Source organism: Centroberyx gerrardi, chromosome 4 (genome assembly GCF_048128805.1).
Source record: "Centroberyx gerrardi isolate f3 chromosome 4, fCenGer3.hap1.cur.20231027, whole genome shotgun sequence".
In the NCBI taxonomy this organism is placed as follows: Eukaryota; Metazoa; Chordata; class Actinopteri; order Beryciformes; family Berycidae; genus Centroberyx; species Centroberyx gerrardi.
Window position 1 is genome coordinate 30,170,249 of NC_136000.1, and position 18,656 is coordinate 30,188,904.

Below are 18,656 nucleotides of genomic sequence, written 5' to 3' on the forward strand. Positions count from 1 at the left end.
TCAATACATACCACATACGGAACCGTTTCAAGCGATCAGAAACACACTAGATCCCTCCACTAAACAGACTGAATGATCAGTGCATATCTATTCCATCTTTCTGACTATGGCTAGATTCTAACAAAGCGTCAACTTGACGACTTTTGAGCACTTTCACTGCCTTTAACGCCAGAGAAACACCACTTTGTACCGATCCGGGCCAACTTTCTATTGAACAAAGACTCTTTTACAAACGCCCGGCCCCACGGGGAAACTAGATACGGAAGTTGACTTTAACTTGAACTATTCATTCCCTAATAGTGATTCCCTTCGAATCGAGTCAATGTGTCTGTTCTGCTCCAAGCCTCTTAGCGAACTGAGTTTGGTTTGGCCTGAGCTTAAGCGATAGGGGGATGGAAAGAAAAGGGGGAGGTACAGGTAAGGGACAGAGAGAGATCAGAGACGAGGACAAATGGGGTCGTTTCAATACACTGGTCTAGTTTAGGGCTCTAGCTTACGGTGTGTGTGTGTGTGTGTGTGTGTGTGTGTGTGTGTGTGTATACATACCCAGGGGCACCACTCTAGTGATAGCACTGGTGGAGGTTATGGCATGTTATTAGGTTATTGCAGGGCAGTAAATATAGTTACATGTGTAGACAGGAATAGGACACAATCTATAGTTAACTCACACACACACACACACACACACACAGAGAGAGTTAAGCTTCCGAGAAAACCTTTACCAACTCATTATGAACCAAAGTAGCCCCTTCAAAGTAAAGAAAACTATAGTCTGTGAAAATACTCACATTACTCTCAAGCACATACATGCGCAGCTGCAAACCAAACCATGGACACACTCAAGATAACATGCTTGCAGAGCAAAATATCATCATGCTCAATTACCATTTAATTTTACTATCACTATTTCATGTGGAATGAACAAGAGTACATGCTCCAGTATGATTTCTGATTCTTCCTCTACTCTTACATTATATTATTTTATATTCTCCCTTTTTAGACTCCAGCAGTCGCAGAGGGGAGAATCTCATGGTGCATTGCAGAGTGGTCTGGGTTTAGATATTCCACTGAATACAGGTCAGAGGGAATCTCAAAGACACTTCTATCCTTGTGACTTGGGACTGAAACATGCAGCAAAATCCTCCAAAGTGAGAACATTTTGTTGGTCCATTTTAGGAGGGCAAGGGTTAGAATTGAATTTGGGTGCAGTTAAAGGCAGAACTGGGGTAAGACATTTAGTTGGGAATACATGCAAGTCAACGGAAGAATCTCGCAAGTATGGTAGCGTACAAGCGTGTGTGTGTATGTGGCACAGTGTACTGCAGTGCAACAAGAGTGCTACATGTGTTACTATGGGTCACATGACCTATAGTAACCGCATGCATTTAAACATGGGGTCAAAAAACTTTACTTTTCCTGAATGCACCTTGACTCGAATTGGTAGATGCACGGTCCTCACTAACCACATCTACAACAAACCAAGAAAATAAGAAACACAAACATCAAATCCTTTAAATTTAAGTACATTTATTGCATCCATTATTGCAAGTCTCCCTCAAAACACTCTCCATACTATGGCATCCATCAAGAAGCCACTTTAACAGAATAAAGACAGAAACAATAAAATAAGCACAGCAAAATCAACGTTCCAAGATTAAGATTTCAGATTACACTCTGTGTATAATGTCACAAGTTACTGCTATTCCCCAAGGGAGTCCCAAAGTCATACTTTGGATGACTTTGAAATTGAGACCCGACTCGTATTGCAGCAACTTGATTTAATGACTTGTAAATGTATTGTGAAAACATGGTTACTCATATTTTGGTCACACTCCTTTAGATACAGCTGTAGGGGAGGAAGCGAAGGGGTGGGGGGGTGGGGGGTGTGTGTAAAACATGATTCTCTTCTCTGATTGGACACGTTAACAGTGAGTATGTCAAAATGTCACCCAGAATGGTAGTTATGTGTTTTGGGGACTTGTGGTTTCCCACCATTGGGTGTCACCCACACCAAAATAACATTCGACAGGCATTCCCAGGGTGCAAAGGAATCATTCAAAGGCTTTCTTCTAAACAGATATCTTATTGACATTCAAATAGCTTAAAACTAAACTTGACCTTTCACCTGATTAGTTATATTGGGACTTTGGACTTGACCTGAAACGTGGACCCTATGATGTTGTGACAAGCATGACTCGGTCCCACCGCTGCAAAACAACTATGAATCTTTTAAGCATCGAATATTGTTATATTCTAAATTTTCACATGAAAAGCAGAAGCTTGCATAATAAGACACATTCTGTAAAGTGCTGTGTGTACATACAATATAATATATTTACAAATCTTTTGATTCTTTACGATGCCAACGTTATTATTTTACAGAATATATACACAACAATTTGGCAGAAAGAAGCAGTCAAGTTTGTATTTGGTCACAATCATCATCATATGAAATGTAGTGAAGCTCAATAATGGGAAAATCCACCCCGAAGCAGAATTCAAGTTATTAGGTTATTCCTACAAGGACCTCACACTGCAGTTTAATTTCCATACTGTGGATCATGATTCAATTTGATTTCAAGTGGATTTTAACACAATAACAAAATTGATTTCTTGCTAGTGAGTGTGGCATAAATGATTGAAATTCGCCAATTTGTTTGATTGATGCAAACGCTACAATGTGTCATCTGTGTATTCTGAAATGATTTAGGGGACAAAATGTTTTAATAGAGGCTATCACACATCTGATGACATCATTTCTATTTTGTTCTGCTGTTTGTGAATTGGAGTCCCACTCACGGTTGCTTGCTGCTAGCATGGCAGCAGTTCACAGTTTGCTACGGTGACTCCATCAGGAGCAGAGTCTTTGGTATAACTTAAAAAAAAAAAAAAAAACATCATCTGCCCTACTTCTACTGCTGTAAAGTAACACAGGCTACAAGTCTGCATATTTTGAGTAGATGAATAAAATCCAAAACTGGAACATTAAAATTAAAATGTGTTGGTATATGGATTTATTTATTTTTTTAACCAACCCTATTGTGCCATGTTCAGAAATACTTACTATACATGTCAGAACAGAGCCATAACAGGTGAATTCTGTTTCAGGGTGGATTTTGACTTCAACTGCCTGGGGCTCATAAACTCATCAAGTTTCGAGTGTTGATCTGGACCATCTTCTTCATTATGAAAACGCAGAAGAGCTGGATTTGACTCCTTCTGAGGGATTAGAGGGCCCATACGCACAAGAAGAATGACTGAGGCTCACTAGTCATGTATGTGACCATGCAGGCCTGATTAAGATAACACACACTGTACCAGAAGGGCCTGTATGTCATGAACAGTCAAGAGGAAATTCCAGCACAGACATCAAGAGGTATATTTTTACCCTCTGAAAAGAAGCTCTCGGCTGCCACCTGCTGTCGTTCACTGGATAAGGACAAGATCCAAGTACCTGTGCTGTCAGGAGAGCCAGACAAACTTCCTCATCAGGTTTTTAAAATGATGAAAAACCTTACGTTAAAAACCACTAACCTCTAAAATTACAGATAGTAGCCACTGGCCGTGGACAATATTGAATGAGAGTGCAAGTTTGTTTGGTCAATTGAAAAATCAAAGTTTGGTCAGATGCAGAGCTGGAACAGCTTTTTCCATTTAACAGTTTCACCAATTCCACTAAAAAGTATCCACTTGGGCTTTCTGAAATAGAACAGACAAGCTTACAAACCAAAGTCTGAATCTACCATTGATTAGCTGTTGGCTGGTGCTAACTTCTAACCTTTGTTGGTTGTTTGATCAGTCCTATAGTCAAACCTTTGTCTGGATCCAGTCCAAATTTCTAGGTGATTCAAGGGTCTGGCGCTGCTTTTTTTTGCTGGTGTTACAACTTTCAGTTGGTTCTTTCACAGTCAAAGGACCTGGGTGCAGCAAGACCTCATATTGTCCAGCGCTACTGTCCAAGATTCTGTTTGGATAGGGAGGATCCAATCACTGTTAAATACAATCCAAACAATGCTTTCTAATTTAGGAAACTATTCTTGAGTTGGCAGCTTCAGACATCATCCTTAAGTCGGGTTATTTTCTGACTGGATAGGGAAGACCATGCCACTGTTAACACTCCTAAACTCTTCAAGCAGGACTGAAAACTCCTCCAGAAATTGTAGTTCCACACTGAATAATGAAGTGAAGCGAAAGTCAGCTAAACGTGTCTCTCAATCTTCTGTCTTAGGTGTTCAGTTGGCCATACCCTGAGGTACCTCAGGTATGAGCGAGGAGAAGAAGGTTTTGAAGAACACCCAGGCCGTCCACATGACTGACACCCTGTGAGGAGGCACTAGGACTGCTGTCATTGGCCCTTGTCCGTCAGATCCGTCCCCTGCAGCAGCAGGTTCCTCCCTCCCTCCCTCTCCGTCAACAAGCTCTACCGCCTGGAGAGACAGGAGAGAAAAAGAGATGATTTGACAACAGTGGTTTTTAAAACATTTTTCTTGGGATCAACAAGCAATGGAGTGAAAAATTCAAGTATTCTTACTGGGGTCGGGTCTGGGTTCCTGTCCTGGTCCTGCTGGTTGTGCTGGACCTCAGGAGGCTGCTGAGGGTTGGGTCCTTGGACCAGCACTCTCCTTCTGAAGGGAAACCAACCAGCGGTGTGTCTGCGGAGGAGGAGAGAGGAAGAGAGAAGAGTTTAATATGAACGCAAAAGACGTTTCTCTTTGGTTCTGGTGAATTCTGCAAATATCTGATTCAATCACCGAAGGTCCACCACACATAAAGAGGCCATAATCTATATTTTTAGAGGTCACGACTGTAACTAAAAGAGAAGTGAGCAACCTGCTTTGCATAAAGCTTCATCAGAGTTTGGCATATTGGTATTGGTAGTGTATATTGGTATTAACTAGTTTGCCCCCCAAAAACAGTTTCTTGGCACAGGAGAGACGTCTGAAACTTCAGAGAGTTTGAAAGTCTGAAAAAGCCCAAGATGTCTGTTCTGAAAGGGGTTAGTAAGTCCATATTCCAAAAACAAAAATCTACAGCCCCAAGACGGCGTACTTCAATCTAAACACAGACGCGCATCTAACCGTCTTGCACTGCATGTACTCTGCAGTATTCCCCACTGACGAATAAAATCGAGCGAGTTCTACTTAGCCATTGAGATGTTCTTCAAAGAAAAACCCAGAATTGCCTTTTGGTGCAACACTTGTGTGAAAGGCAGACTTGCCCATGCTGAGAACAGACCATTTGAGTTCACTGTGATGGGTCGACTTCGACTACAGAACACAAGCCCTGTGGACACTGCTCCTGTTACATAGTTCACACGCTTAAAAGTACAGCCATCTTAGTCTAAATCACAAAGTGGGGCTGCAACAAAGAAGAGCATCCCATTCCCGCTAATTGAGATGCCCTATTTCGCTCCATTTGCTGGAATTCTGATATGAGATCTCCATATTGGTAAATTTGTTTATATCGGTTACAAATTTGTATCTGCCCCTGTCATGTGCCGCCCCTCCCTCCAAAGCTACAAAGCACACAAGTATTTGCATTTTCTCCCATGCAAAATGAAAAAAAATGTATCCACTCGACATGCGGTGCCTTAAATTTGCATGTGTTGTATAGCCACATTTGCTGTTCCATGGCCTTTGTACACATGTGACTGAGCTTGGATAAATAGTTCCCTATTTGGGAGAGAGGAAATAAAGGAAGGAGGGACTGGGAAAGAAAAAGGGAGGAAGATAGAGGCAGACCTCTACCGCTTTTGTTTCTAAACATTAACCTTCTAACTTTTGCTGAGTGAGTAATCATTGGTGAAATGCATACAGATGGCCATGTGTTATCAAAGGGGTGGGCTATGTCCTTGAGACACACGCCCACACAGAAACACTACATTCTCCCTTCACTTGCTGTCTCGAAGTCACCCTTCTTTCACTGTCTTTCATAAATTTGCATATACTTGAGCATGCGCACACACACCTGTAGTTCTCTTAGAAGTAATAGACTCTCTTCAATCCGGTTCTCCGATTCATTCTGCTTTCCTTTCGCTTTTTCTTCACACTTACACATACAGTCACATATACTTTGAACCTAATTCTTGCTGGAGGAATGGAATGTGTGTGTGTGTGTGTGTGTGTGTGTTAGTGTATAGTTCAGGGCCATGGGAGGGTTATGTAACAAAGTGTGAGACTGGGACATGTGGAGGAAAAGAACAACATGGCCTCAACTGATGATAACACAACAGCCATGATATGGTAACAGACTATCAAATGGACTCTCTGTACTGCTGCCAACTTTGACCCATTTTCACCACTTCCAATAGAGCCATGGCTTAAGTAGGCAAGTAAGTAAGTAAGTATGGGTGATAATATTACCATATGATATATAAAAAATGTCTGAACTGCAACAATGATGCAAGGTTGAAATAACAGAATGTAGAATATATTATCAGTGTTTTCTATAACTAAGTTCTGTGTGTCCATGACCATAAAATTGTTACTCCTTCCTGGTTTGTTAATGTTGATTTGCAATGAATGTGTGAAACAAGTTCTTTCAATCTTTACCTTTCTTGGGGACAAAAGCTTACTAGCTTTAAGTAAATTCAAACAGCTTAAATTTCCTTAAAAGTTTCCTTAATCAAAGTATCGTGAAGTAAGTTTAAAAAACATTCGGTTAGGTTTTTGAACGAATGCATGACAGCAGTGGTTTGTTTCATCTGAATGCAACAGCTTAACATTTTTTACAGGATTAAACCAGAGGATCATTTGAATATGAGCTAGTAAAAAGGAAGCGAGTAACCGCACCCTCCCACAGTACACAGATGTAAAGTCAGACAAACAAGCCAAGATGGCTGATAGATAAAGAACAAGACTAGGTCAAAACCTAGTATATGGCTGGACCGTGTATGGGTGTGCCACGTGCCACGGCCGACCAATGGTGTAACTAACTCCGCTGTAGACTGTTACTATACAGAAGAATAGTCCATACATCCATACTGATCTCCGTTCCAGCACATCCCGTCTCCTCTCTCCGTCGCTGTCCTCTCCACCGCGCCCACGGCCCGCATTGATCCTCCCGATCTAAGCGCCAGTCGCTCTGGTACCCATCGGTGCCGAAAACGCCGTTCGCCGGACACATGCATCGGCGTCGGGACCCCCGCCGAAATCTCGGCCGGATCACCGGGAACAAATCGGCGCCCAGCAATCGGCACTGGCCGGAACTGTGTCCCTGGGAAACTCCAGGAAGCGTCGGCAGTAAACCCTCGACGCGCCGAAACCTCCATGCTTGTCTGTGTCTCTCTCTCCGCCGACAGAACAGAGGGCTGTCAGGTGGACTGAGCTCACGCATATGCATCGAAATAAATGGCGATATGATATAATTGTATAGATTCTACTTTAGCTTCAGCTCACATGCATGATATTGGTCAGCCTGCTTACTGTGTGGGAGAAACGGGCTCCCGATCTCAGCGGAGAAACAAGATGGCGGGGAAAACGTAACTTAAATTTCTGGCTCTGTGATCCTATGATGTGCCACGTGCCACGGCCAACCAATGGTGTAACTTCATCAGTCAGTCAGTCAGTCAGTCAGTGAGTGAGTGACAGACATTCGCGTTTATAGGGCTGGCCCCGCTGTTGCGGTCCAGCCAAAAACTCAAGATATACTCAGATATACAACCTAAGATGGCTGATCCAATATAGTGTTTGGTCTGATGGTTTCACGTTCGTATGTTCCAGTAACTAGAACAGTTTCACAGCTACTGTGGTAAATACCAGTGACATCTATCTACAGAGAAGTAGGAAATTAGTGAGGCTCCAATAGTTCCCTAAACCTTCTGACTGAACGTTTAATTACATAGATTTTAACAACAACATATCTTATTTGCCAATAAGCAGCAGACTAGACAGTAGACTATTGATTAATATTGGTAGCATCAAAAATGATTTACAGTTAGTAATAACCAAATAACTAGAGGCTTAAAATAGTTCCAGACCATTCAACTCTGTAAGCAACAGGGTCATAGTCTAGAGACACATGGTGGCCTGAGCCACAGTTTAAAAAGCCAGAGTTTGGAAATCGGCACCAGTCACCAACCACATGGTCAGACGTTTGTCTACTGTACCAAATACTAGGCAGGTAACCAGTCACTGTCTGGAAGTTCTTTCTTATTCTAAAAATCTATTTGGCTGGAAAATTTGTGACATTTAATAAATGTTGCAATCAGCGACTGTCACCATTAGGCAACGTAAATTAGCTTTTCACTTTGAAGGCATACATTAAGGTCAGCTGCTTTCACTTGTTTGTTCTAATATGAATCTCTGGTAGGACAGGTTTCATGGGTACACATCCTCAAGGCTGGGCTGTATGCCAGCAGCTGCTTTGTTTGTTTATTATGAGACAAGGAGGAAGGAAAGTTAATCCCTGCACATATTTAGTGTTCTACTATGCAAACCATTAAAATCTAATTTCTCGTCTTCCTTGTTTGTAAAAGGCAAAGCCGACCGTGAAAAAAACAATGAACTACTTTAATTTGTTGATTTGGTCACACTGGAGGTCAAATGAATAGATACGTTCTAACAATGAAGGTTATCAAGGTTGCTAACAGAATGACTCCAATGTTTTTTTGTTTAGATTTCATAAAGAAACGCATACATCTTTAAAGTTTATAGCACAGACAGGAGGCTTTAGCGGGTTACTCTCCTTCTCCCTGCAACTACTTCTACAGGTTTTAATGTAAATTAAAATGTGTTCTGTCAACTTGCCTGGTTAAATACATAACGCTTATGTACATGGACTTATGTACATAACTAGCAGGCTGCTCATCACCAAGGCAAAGTAGGGTCTAGGGACTAGACTTTTCCTGTTTTCCACGTTTTCTGTGTCTTCTTTAAATTGGCCTTTATTTAGAAAGACTGTAAATGGAGTGTATAATATATTTTATTATGTTCTGTTCTTTTATGTAACTATGTATGTTTATATACATGTATATGCATATATGACTATACCTGCATTTGCGTATATCAGTCAGACTTTGTCTACCTTTTTTGTTCATAACTGGGCTGTGATCTCCATTCTAGTTAATATACTTTGTGCTACAGTTGTTATGTTTACAGTATTTCTCTTCTCTTTTCCCGATGTCTCTACATGTTTATGTTTCTGTGTCAGTTCTGTGTGTTTTGTGTTGTATTGTTATTTTTGTCTATTAAAAAAAAATAAAAATAAAAATAAAAAAAGTACTTACAGGTACATGAGGAGGAGGGTGCTCATCACCAGGACAAACCGACTCAGGCTGGAGTTGAAGTACACGATCATGAGCAAAACGGCCAGTCGCGCGGCGGAGTACATCCAGTCCAGCCAATCGCGCTCCACGTCCTCCTCGTCCTCCATTACGGGCCCGCCCTGCGCATTCATCCGCATGTTCTGATTGACCGCCCCAGGGTTGATGAAAGCGGCATCCTGTGCTGGGTTTTGATTGGCTGGCAGGTTGTCGATGGGGTTCTGATTGGGTAAGGGCGCTGCGACAGGCGCTTGATGGGCGGGAACGGGAGGGTACGGGCCAATGGTTGTAGCCGGTGCCAGGGAGGTGGTACCTGCTGCCGCCAAAGCTGCATGGCTATTGGTGGAAAATAAGACAGAAAGAGGCAAGATTTCAGACTGAGATCAAGAGAGGTATAAGTATTATCAGCAGACAATTCACGCAATAAGCCAGTATTTTCTTAACGAATTAGTCCAACCAAAACTGGCTTTAAGGGCCGTAGTCGGTTTTCAATATTGTGGGTCCCAAATTTCTGCCTCAGGTTGAAGCCCTGCAATAAATTGAACACTAATCTCATAATAAACATCTGGCAAAAATAAGTAAACAATTCGTTTCCACTGTTATCCAGACTGCAAACTAAATAACAGATTCATATTCATGTCAGTGAATCAGTCCATTCCTTGATATTGGATTTTGATCAGTCCAACCACAGATGCCAGTGAATTTTGACATATGAAAAAAAAAAAAAAAAAAAAAAAACTTTTTTTTTATTTTATTACAGGCAAAAATACACATAACACACACGACAATATGACATGACAATATATCCTCACAAAAAAGAAAAAAAAAAAAAAATTGGATAAATACATAAATAAATAAATAAAAAAAATAACAATAAATAAAAATAAACAATAAATAAATAAAAATAATAATAATAGGATCCCTTCAGTAATTCAAATAATTAGATTGACAGTACCAGTGCATTTTGAAACTGAAATATACATATGACAGGTAGTGTATTTAGAGTTTTATATAGTCCTACTCTTCACTAGAGCAAATTTTTTCCCATTTCATATTGTGTTGTGCTACTTTGTAATGGTTTGTAGCAATTATTTTTTCCAAAAGGAATTGGCTTCGCACTGTATTTTTTAAGAAACTTAGATTCAAATTAGTTCTTGATTGAGCTTTAAATATAAATATTTTACCTAACAGAATAATTGTATTTATTATCTGGGGACAGTTTTCATCCAGAACCCCCAACATAATGTTTAAAGGTGTAAATTTAAAATAAATATTGAGTGGCCTTAGCCAATTTTGGATATCGGTCCACAAACTTGCAACATATGGACAATAGAAAAACAAATGCAACTGGTCTTCCTCTTCCTCATTACAGAATCTACATAATGATGATTGTTCAATATTAAACATGTGAAGTTGTTTTTTAGTAGCAGTAATTTTGTAGAATATCTTCAATTGAAAGATTCTGGAGTAGGAATCAATTGTTGTTTTGTAAATAGTTCTGAAAAATTGTTTCCAAGGTATCAAAATATTAAATTCATCTTCCCAAAAGGAACAGACTGTATGTGGGAAGGCAGTAAGGCCTCTGCTCTGTAAAATGAAATTATAAATTATTTTATTTATCTTTGTTTTGGATAGCCATTTCTGACACCTTGTAATAGGTGCACAAACCTGCTGTCTGTATCCACTCTTTTTTAGTTTCCGTTTCCAGTTAATTGGGATAACTGAAATCAACTGATTGAAATTAAAAATATCACATATCTGACCATACATACAGCAAAATTGATGGTATGAAAGGAAATCACCCGTGTTATCTAGTATATCATTTATAAAAATGATTCCATTTCTCTGAAGTGTTTCCCATAAAAAGGGCTTCCCATCTATTAACAGTTCTGAGTTCATCCATATTACCTGATTTTGGATATCTTCTGGGGTATGTGGGGGGTAATACTGGAAACTCAACCAAGCCTTCAATGCATCCTTAAAAAAGGGTGAGAGATTCGCTAATATTCCTTTAAATAGCCATTCAAAGTGGTGAGATTTTAATTGAAAAAAGGGAAACAATTTGCTGTCAAAGAATTAGTACACAGAAGACAAGTTTTGACTTGTTCTCCAGAGACTGTTATGGTAAATTTTATTAATCCAAGATGCTTTTAGGGATAAATTCATAGCTGCAATATTTTTTAGATTTAATACACCATTTTCATGTGAATTATATATATATTGCCTTTTAATCTTGTCAGGTTTATTATTCCAAAGGAACTTAAAAATGTTTTGTTCAAAACATTTAAAGAAGGATGCCTCTGGGGAGGGAAGTGCCATTAAGAGATAAATGAACTGAGGAATTACGAGAGTATTAATCAATGTAATCTTTCCTTGTAACGACAGAATTTTCCCTCTCCAAGGTTGTAAAACATTTTTAATTTTCTCAATTTTTCGTTCGTAATTTATCTTAACTAGATCTTTTAGATTATCTGGAATATGAATTCTCAAAACATCTACCGAGCCGTTACTCCACTTGACTGGAGCTGGGCACCGTAGGTCAAAATCTGTACCTCTCACTGGTCCTATTCTCATAATAGTGCATTTATCAAAGTTTGGCTTTAATCCAGATAAAAAAAACAACTTACACCTATTGAGAAATAAACTGTTTAAACTTTCCAATGTCTATAATTGACAACTTACTATTGCATGTAATACTGTCTAGCATAGACGTGCTGGAGCCACAGCAGTTGTTGAGGGCTGTAGAGAGAGTAGGTGGGGAAGGCTGGCTGGGCAATCTCCGGTGCACCAGGCCTACAGGGAAAGATGGAGGGAGGGACAGGAGAAGAAAAACAAACATGGAAAGGAGAAAAATGAAGAAAGAGATACAAAGAAAACAATGAAACCGTTATCCTACTCTTATTATTTACTTGCATTTCATTGGCTACATTCACACTGAAGGTCCGACTCCAAATTGCTGCTCACATCTGACGTTCATATCTATTCTAGGATGTAACCTGTATCTGATACCAATATGAACTGCCAGCGGTGTCAAAAAAACATGCAAAGTACCAAAAAGACGTCACATCCGCTTTGTTTTTTTTTTATCTACACTTCTCTCGCTCTCTAGCGAACAGAAGAGACTCCAAAATTCAACAACTTTGACTCAAAATTGTTTTGAACACCATTTTCTTATGTGGCTTCAGATTTTGACTAAATTAATGCATCTTCCTGTGTGCAAATAAGGTCGGCTATTTAGCTTTCTTTCCATTGTTGTGTCTCAATTTTCTCCATGCCATCATTGGCTGAGCCAAGCTGCTGTTGCGCAAAATATACAAAAGTCTCAGGTGAATGACATAAGATTTACTTATTGTCATAGCAACACTGACAAAATCCAATTTGATTGTCCAAATACAAGTTGCATGTAGGTCGCATGCCTCGGTATCCAATTTTGTACCGCATATCAATGTTGTCCAGATCGGAATTGAAAAAAAAATGCTACTCCATGCAGGTTTTTGCTACTCTCACTAATTAGACATCTGATCCATGTCACATGAGGGAAAAAATAAATAAGCTCCAAATATTTTTACGATGAAACAGATAAATTATTTTTTTTTCTTTTTTGACTTACATTGGAGTGCCAGGCCATGCAGGCGATCCTGGAGCAGGTGCTGGGGTCTGTGTGGGAACTGGGGCAGCAGTTGAAGCTTGAGAGGCCTGCCTTCTCTGCCTCAGCTCCGGTGTGGTGGGGACAGACGGGGACACGCTGGGACCCTGGACTCTGGAAGAGGAGCTGGTACTCGGGGAAGCGGGGTTCAGGCTGGAGTTTGTGCTGGGTGTGGCACTAGGTGTGGTCTGAGGACAGAAAAAGAACGGTGTAAACTGCAATGTTTTTCTTATCATTTGAGCAAGGTATCTATCACAGCAAGAAACACTGTAATAAGGTAGTAGTGTATAATATCTGTAGGGAAGTGTTTTATTGACTAGGATGGACAACCACTTGGCAGTTTCTCCACAGCATGAGAGTAGGGAAACAGCAGGACTTTTGAAAGTGAAGTGAAACTTTAGCAAGCTATCTTTAGCTGTATTATGATCTCATATCTGTAGCTGAGGACTGAAAGATGTAAAACAGCTCCACTCCTTGGGGGATGGTAATGAGGGAGGAAGTGAAGAAGTGCACCTGTCCGTGTCCTAGCCAGGCACACTACCTCCTGGCCCGACACGTTAGAGGGAGCTGGATATTGTCCAGGCTTCCATGGGTCTGTTGTCAGCTTAACACTCTTTAATAAGGTTTTTGCCTTTGCTATAGCTCCAATGAAACCGCTGTGATCTGAATTTATTAAAAACTTGCACTGTTCAAAAATAAATGAACTTGAGTTTCATGTATTGAATGACTGGTTGATGAGATGCATGCAGACCACAGCCTGCTTCCATAACAGGGTATTTGCAGGTTTCAGAAAGCCAAAATTAAGACTAATGAAAGTTCTAAAACTATAAATAGGCAAAATGAGAAAAAAACATAACAGAAAATCAAGGGCCATGAAGTCCAAGAGTTTTTAGTAATGCAGATACAATGAAAAAAGCAAGCATAGTGATATGTATATATTTAATTATCGTTTTATCTGTGACCTGACAACTTTCACTACTTATTTTGCACTTCTTTACACAGACAACCACAGCCAGACAGCAAAGTGGAAACAAGGATGAGCTAAAGCAATGGTCAAGGTAGCATATTTTCATTTCCATTTTTTTTTAACTCACATCTTATTACAGAGCAAGCAATCAATGTGTTGAAAAAGACTTTGGGTACTTTTGGGTTTCATTGTTGGGAGTTTAAATTGGCCCTATAGGACTGTAATGTAGCTCTAGTGAAGCAATTGATGAGATTTTTGGTCAGATGGGAAAATAGGGTTCAGGTCAAATATAGCTGGAGTTATGCTTTACGGCTTCAATACCCATTCCCAGCACTTTGATAATGGTTCTGATATACTCACCTTAGGTCTAGCTCCCAGGGGTCCATGGGGCGAGGTCCTGAAAGCACACACCAGGTGCAGTGTGGGAATGGAGTCCGTCTGAGGCAGCAGAGATAAAGGGCTGATTAGAAAGGCTTACGTGGCACAACACACTGATACATTCAGGACCTTAGTACTAAAGGACAAAAAAACACTTAACCTTATAGCATTCTTAGCTGAGCTAGCCTCTCCCAAAGCTTTAAAAAAAAAAAAAAAAAAAAAGACAGAATCAAGACTTCATGGAGCTGTTTCATTGACAGTGAACCCAAGCCTGACATGGAGAACAGAGGGATTCTGTGTCCTCGTTTCTCACGCCAACAAACGGCAGGTCAAACTGACACCCAAATGTATTTGCCAATAAATTTGAATGGGATTATGCAACAACCGCATAAAACCCTCTCTATATCCTCTTTTATATTCACAATAGAGCAATACCGAACAGAATCAGACAGTGCTAGTAGTAGCAGCAGTATTTTCAGCCGAATCAAAAACAACAGGTGCTTCTTTGGCCCGATCTCCTCTTTGTGGACTCCGTATGTCTTTCAGTGCCTGAGTTGGCTTACGGCTCGTGCTATCTTCTCTCCGGCAACATGAGCCTCTATTGGGATTCACAGACAAAACCCATGAACCAAACACATGAAATATTATACCGGTCCTCTCTTGTATGCAGCTTTTGTAGACCACGACAACCCGTGTATAGGCCGTGACAATCTTTTAGCGGGCCAAGACAGACCTAAACAACAGTCTTGGTCCACATATTGTTCCATACATTATCAGATAAAGGTTGGTTTGAGACAAGCTGGCTACATTCTGTTTGACACCAAAACCTGATGTATACGGTTAATGCTTTAGATCGCTGAAAATGTTTTCTGCTATCAAACTCCATTGTAGCTGCTGGAAATATCTGGATGTGATGCCATGCCTGCATTTGGCCAGTTATCCACAGGAGCAAGAAAAATATATACCATCAACAATAAAAGAAATGCAAGGTACAATGCAATGAAACCTAAGTGTCAACACCGTGGCTGAACTTCAACCACTGAAGGAGGAAACATACCGACAACAAAACTTTCATTCAGGGTTTTGACTAGGAGGAATGTCTATTTTGCAGCAAGTAGACATTAAAATTCACTGAATTTGTTTTAGTGTTTATAAGTAAATCCAGATAGACAGCATGCCAACATAACACACTCACACACACACACACACACATTACCTGTCTGAAAAGATCCCTAATGTGCAGATGGTCAGGCAACAGTTTACCAGCATAGATCAGTCTCTGGTCACTCACCGCCTGGAGAAAAGAGGAGACAAATAGGTTTGAGTAAAAATAAAACTGTTGGGATGAAGTCACTTTCAGGGTTCGATTCCCGCCTGTGTCGCTGTTGGCACTGGGGGTATGTTCTCCCCATGCCTTCGGTGCCTAGTGCCCAGGTGGGCTATCTCGTAAAAAGGGCCTTTCTGTGTGGAGTTTGCATGTTCTGCCCGTGCTCACTTGGGGGGTTTCCTCCATATAACATCGATAAGAACCCCCACTAAAAACATGCAAGAAGATCATCGCCTGACCAGCGATGGACATAAAAAGAAGTTGGTCCCCGGGCGCTGTAAATAGCTGCCCACCGCTCCTGGCCTGCCCCGCGGAGGAAGGACGGGCCAAGATGGGAAAATGTGGAGGATAAATTTCACAGCGCCTTTGAAAGCATGTGTGTGTGTGTGCCGGCCACCGTGCACGTGTGTGCATGCATTGTAGATGGTTGCATGTGACCAAATAAAGACGGGGTTTGTCCGTCCTGTTTCCTGTTTCCTGTTCAGTCAGCTCCAGCATGACCAACTGGCTTCATGTTTCAGACAGCTGTATCAAATAGGCTCCCGATTGACTGCCTGTTGCATTGCTCTATAGCGGTAGCGTCTAAACTTCTGTTTCTCCGCTGTCTGGATGTTAACTAGCCCAAGTAGTAGAAACTTAATGCTATGGACCCTTTTCGCAGCAGCCATTTTGGACTGTCATAGCAGGGTGTGTCACAGGTGTAACTAATAACGCTAATGATGGTTCTATTCTATTTAGGTGTGCCACAGCCATTCCAATGAGCCAGCATGCACAATACCAGGGCCCAAGTGGAACCATCGTTAATGTTATTAGTTACACCTGTGTTTACCCTGCTATGACACGTCAAAATGGCTGCTGAGGATGAAGACAGAAAAAAGTGAGAGTTTTAAATCCAAACTTTCATTTTCCTCCTCTTTACTGAATGTTTCAATGTTTTTTTTTTTAGTTTATCAGCACTTGGCAGGTGAGCCAAAAAGTTCATTTCAGATACTGCCTGACTCGGCAAAAGAGGTTGGAGAAGACATGGTAGACTGACTGTATCATTAATTGTGAACTTTATACACCGAGGCTTGGAGTGTCAGAGCTTGTCAGAGATGTTACAGTCTACCGCCTGCTCCCTCCTTCATACACCTTCCTGCTGCATCCCCACCACAGTTCCTCCACTGCTGATCTGTCCTCTGTCACCAGCCATAACTACAGCTCCTGAACTGCAGCCCAAATGGACGCTGTGCCCTTCAGGGTGCAGTCAAATCCCTTGCCAAGGCTTATTCTCTGTGATGGATGGTGAAACTTGGCAGCCGGCTTTCCATTACATTTTACAAAGAAGACTTAAGACATTTGGCTGACACTCTGATTGAGGGAGACTTAGAACCAGTGCAACAACTTTCCCCTCCTGCAACACCAAACAGCTGGATCTTGCTGGCTTCAAGTACATCCGTGCTCAATGTTGAGCTTGTCAAAGCCCTAGAGGATTCGGTTATGTTGCATGCAGCCCCCTTGTTTCACACATATACATGCTCCACTGATTGAAGAACTTAAATTAGGAATGCCAAGTTACTGTAAGGAGGAGTCCCCAAACTTTTTCATGTCAACACCATCTGACAAGTTGTTACATATGACAAAGTACAGAATTATGACTGACTTTTCTGTCAGCCTGTTTCTGAGAGGGGAAATCATAATGAAACTTTAGGTATTCCTCTTCTGCTTTCCTTGGTAGTCACTTGATAGTCTATTTGCCAGCTCACACAGACAGCAAAACACTTAACGTTACAAGGCAATGGCTGACAGCTATTAGGCTAGCAGGCTTCTTTACACAGTCAGCTGGCTTGACATTCCGTAACGTAGCCCGGAGTTAGCTAGCACGTTAGCTAGTAGTTACGCTAACGTTAGCCAGCTATCCCACACACAACTCACCGGTTTGGTAAGGTAGACAGTCGACAAATGTGTTTTTAGATCCTTGACAGTCCAGTTCAGATCGACCCCTTCGACGGTTTGGTCCTCCTGAGCCTGGTTGGGCGTTTTTACCACAAGAGTGATAGTCTTTTGTTGAAAACCACCCGGATCCATTTTCACCCTGTCTCTTTCTCTCTAGTTTTAACCTCTCGCTACAAATTTAATCGTCTAAATAAGTACACAGTCGTTGCGGTGTTATTATTTATCAGAGACAAGAAGATACGACGCAAACTGTCTGTTTAAAGGGAAACTAATGGGACTCAGCTAGTAGGTGGAAGTGTCTAACTGGCTGTCATACGGGACTCAGCGTCAATTTACCAAGGAGGAATGTTGTTTCCAAACACACGGTGGCCTCTCCTGATTGGCTGCCGACCGCTCGTGCTCAGACGTGGAGGCTTGGGGAAACATTCTCCTTTGAGCATGCGCGACAAATATTTACAACAGCACCGAAGATCGTCTATTTCTGACACCAATGGCTAGTGCCATCTTTGAAGTCCTTTGGATAATTGGATGTGTCCAAATAATGTCTAAACATAACAACAAGGCTAGAAAAAGATTAGTTATGGTGTGGGTGTAGGTCCATTTACAGTTTTTTACAATCACTTTGGCACTAATTTCAGAACCTTGATGTCAAAACTCTAGACACAAAACTCACAACCGATGATCAAAATGTACATTTTTCTAACACTTCTTCCAATTGCTTGGATACAATACACATAAACCTAAGATCATTTGTTCATTGAACTAAAATCACCTGTTCAAAATGACACAACTTAACATCAAAGTATTACCATTTCAAAATGCAATTCACACATTACATCTGAGATGACTGTCTATTCATTTCATTACAATGATCCAACTATCAATTGATACAACTGCTCAAAATGATAAGTAACTGTTGCATTACTCTTAATGCATAGTTTTATGGAAACTGACGAACAATATTCCATGTTTAGATCATGAAAGTTTCAGGATAACGAGATGCATTAACACCAATTACCATGGAACATGAACCAATTGGACTACATTATCTATGGATGTAATATTTCATCATCATTCTTTATCAGACACTGTTTCTATGGTCCCATGTATCACTTTTCCAGACCATGTTTTCAGATTTGAC

The 18,656-nt window shown here is 40.8% G+C and overlaps 1 protein-coding gene across 2 annotated transcripts; it reads right to left on the reverse strand.

Annotated features, from left to right (window-relative positions):
- Window positions 1-1,507: 1,507 nt before the first annotated feature.
- herpud1 (homocysteine-inducible, endoplasmic reticulum stress-inducible, ubiquitin-like domain member 1) lies at window positions 1,508-17,819 on the reverse strand. Of its 2 annotated transcripts, XR_013504368.1 has the most exons (9): window positions 17,495-17,819; window positions 15,470-15,547; window positions 14,236-14,313; window positions 12,873-13,096; window positions 11,945-12,055; window positions 9,227-9,598; window positions 4,532-4,652; window positions 1,787-4,427; window positions 1,508-1,738 (listed from the first exon to the last, which is right to left on the reverse strand). XR_013504368.1 is itself a non-coding variant. In XM_071905415.2 (8 exons), exons 1-8 carry the CDS (start codon window positions 17,645-17,647, stop codon window positions 4,233-4,235), a joined length of 1,332 nt encoding a protein of 443 aa, XP_071761516.2. In that variant the 5' UTR covers window positions 17,648-17,819; the 3' UTR covers window positions 1,508-4,232. The 2 variants fall into 2 exon arrangements, 1 of the variants encoding a protein (XP_071761516.2); XM_071905415.2 differs by having other exon boundaries at window positions 1,508-4,427.
- Between the last annotated feature and the right edge of the window lie 837 nt (window positions 17,820-18,656).

Bases quoted from the DNA above. Each gene is read 5' to 3' on its own strand.
- herpud1 (XM_071905415.2), bottom strand. From the start codon at position 17,647: ATGGATCCGGGTGGTTTTCAACAAAAGACTATCACTCTTGTGGTAAAA. The intron at 12,056-12,872 runs GTAAGTCAAAAA...CTTTCCCTGTAG, and splicing joins GCATGGCCTGGCACTCCAAT to GCCTGGTGCACCGGAGATTG. The intron at 4,428-4,531 runs GTAAGAATACTT...CTGTCTCTCCAG, and splicing joins GGAACCCAGACCCGACCCCA to GCGGTAGAGCTTGTTGACGG.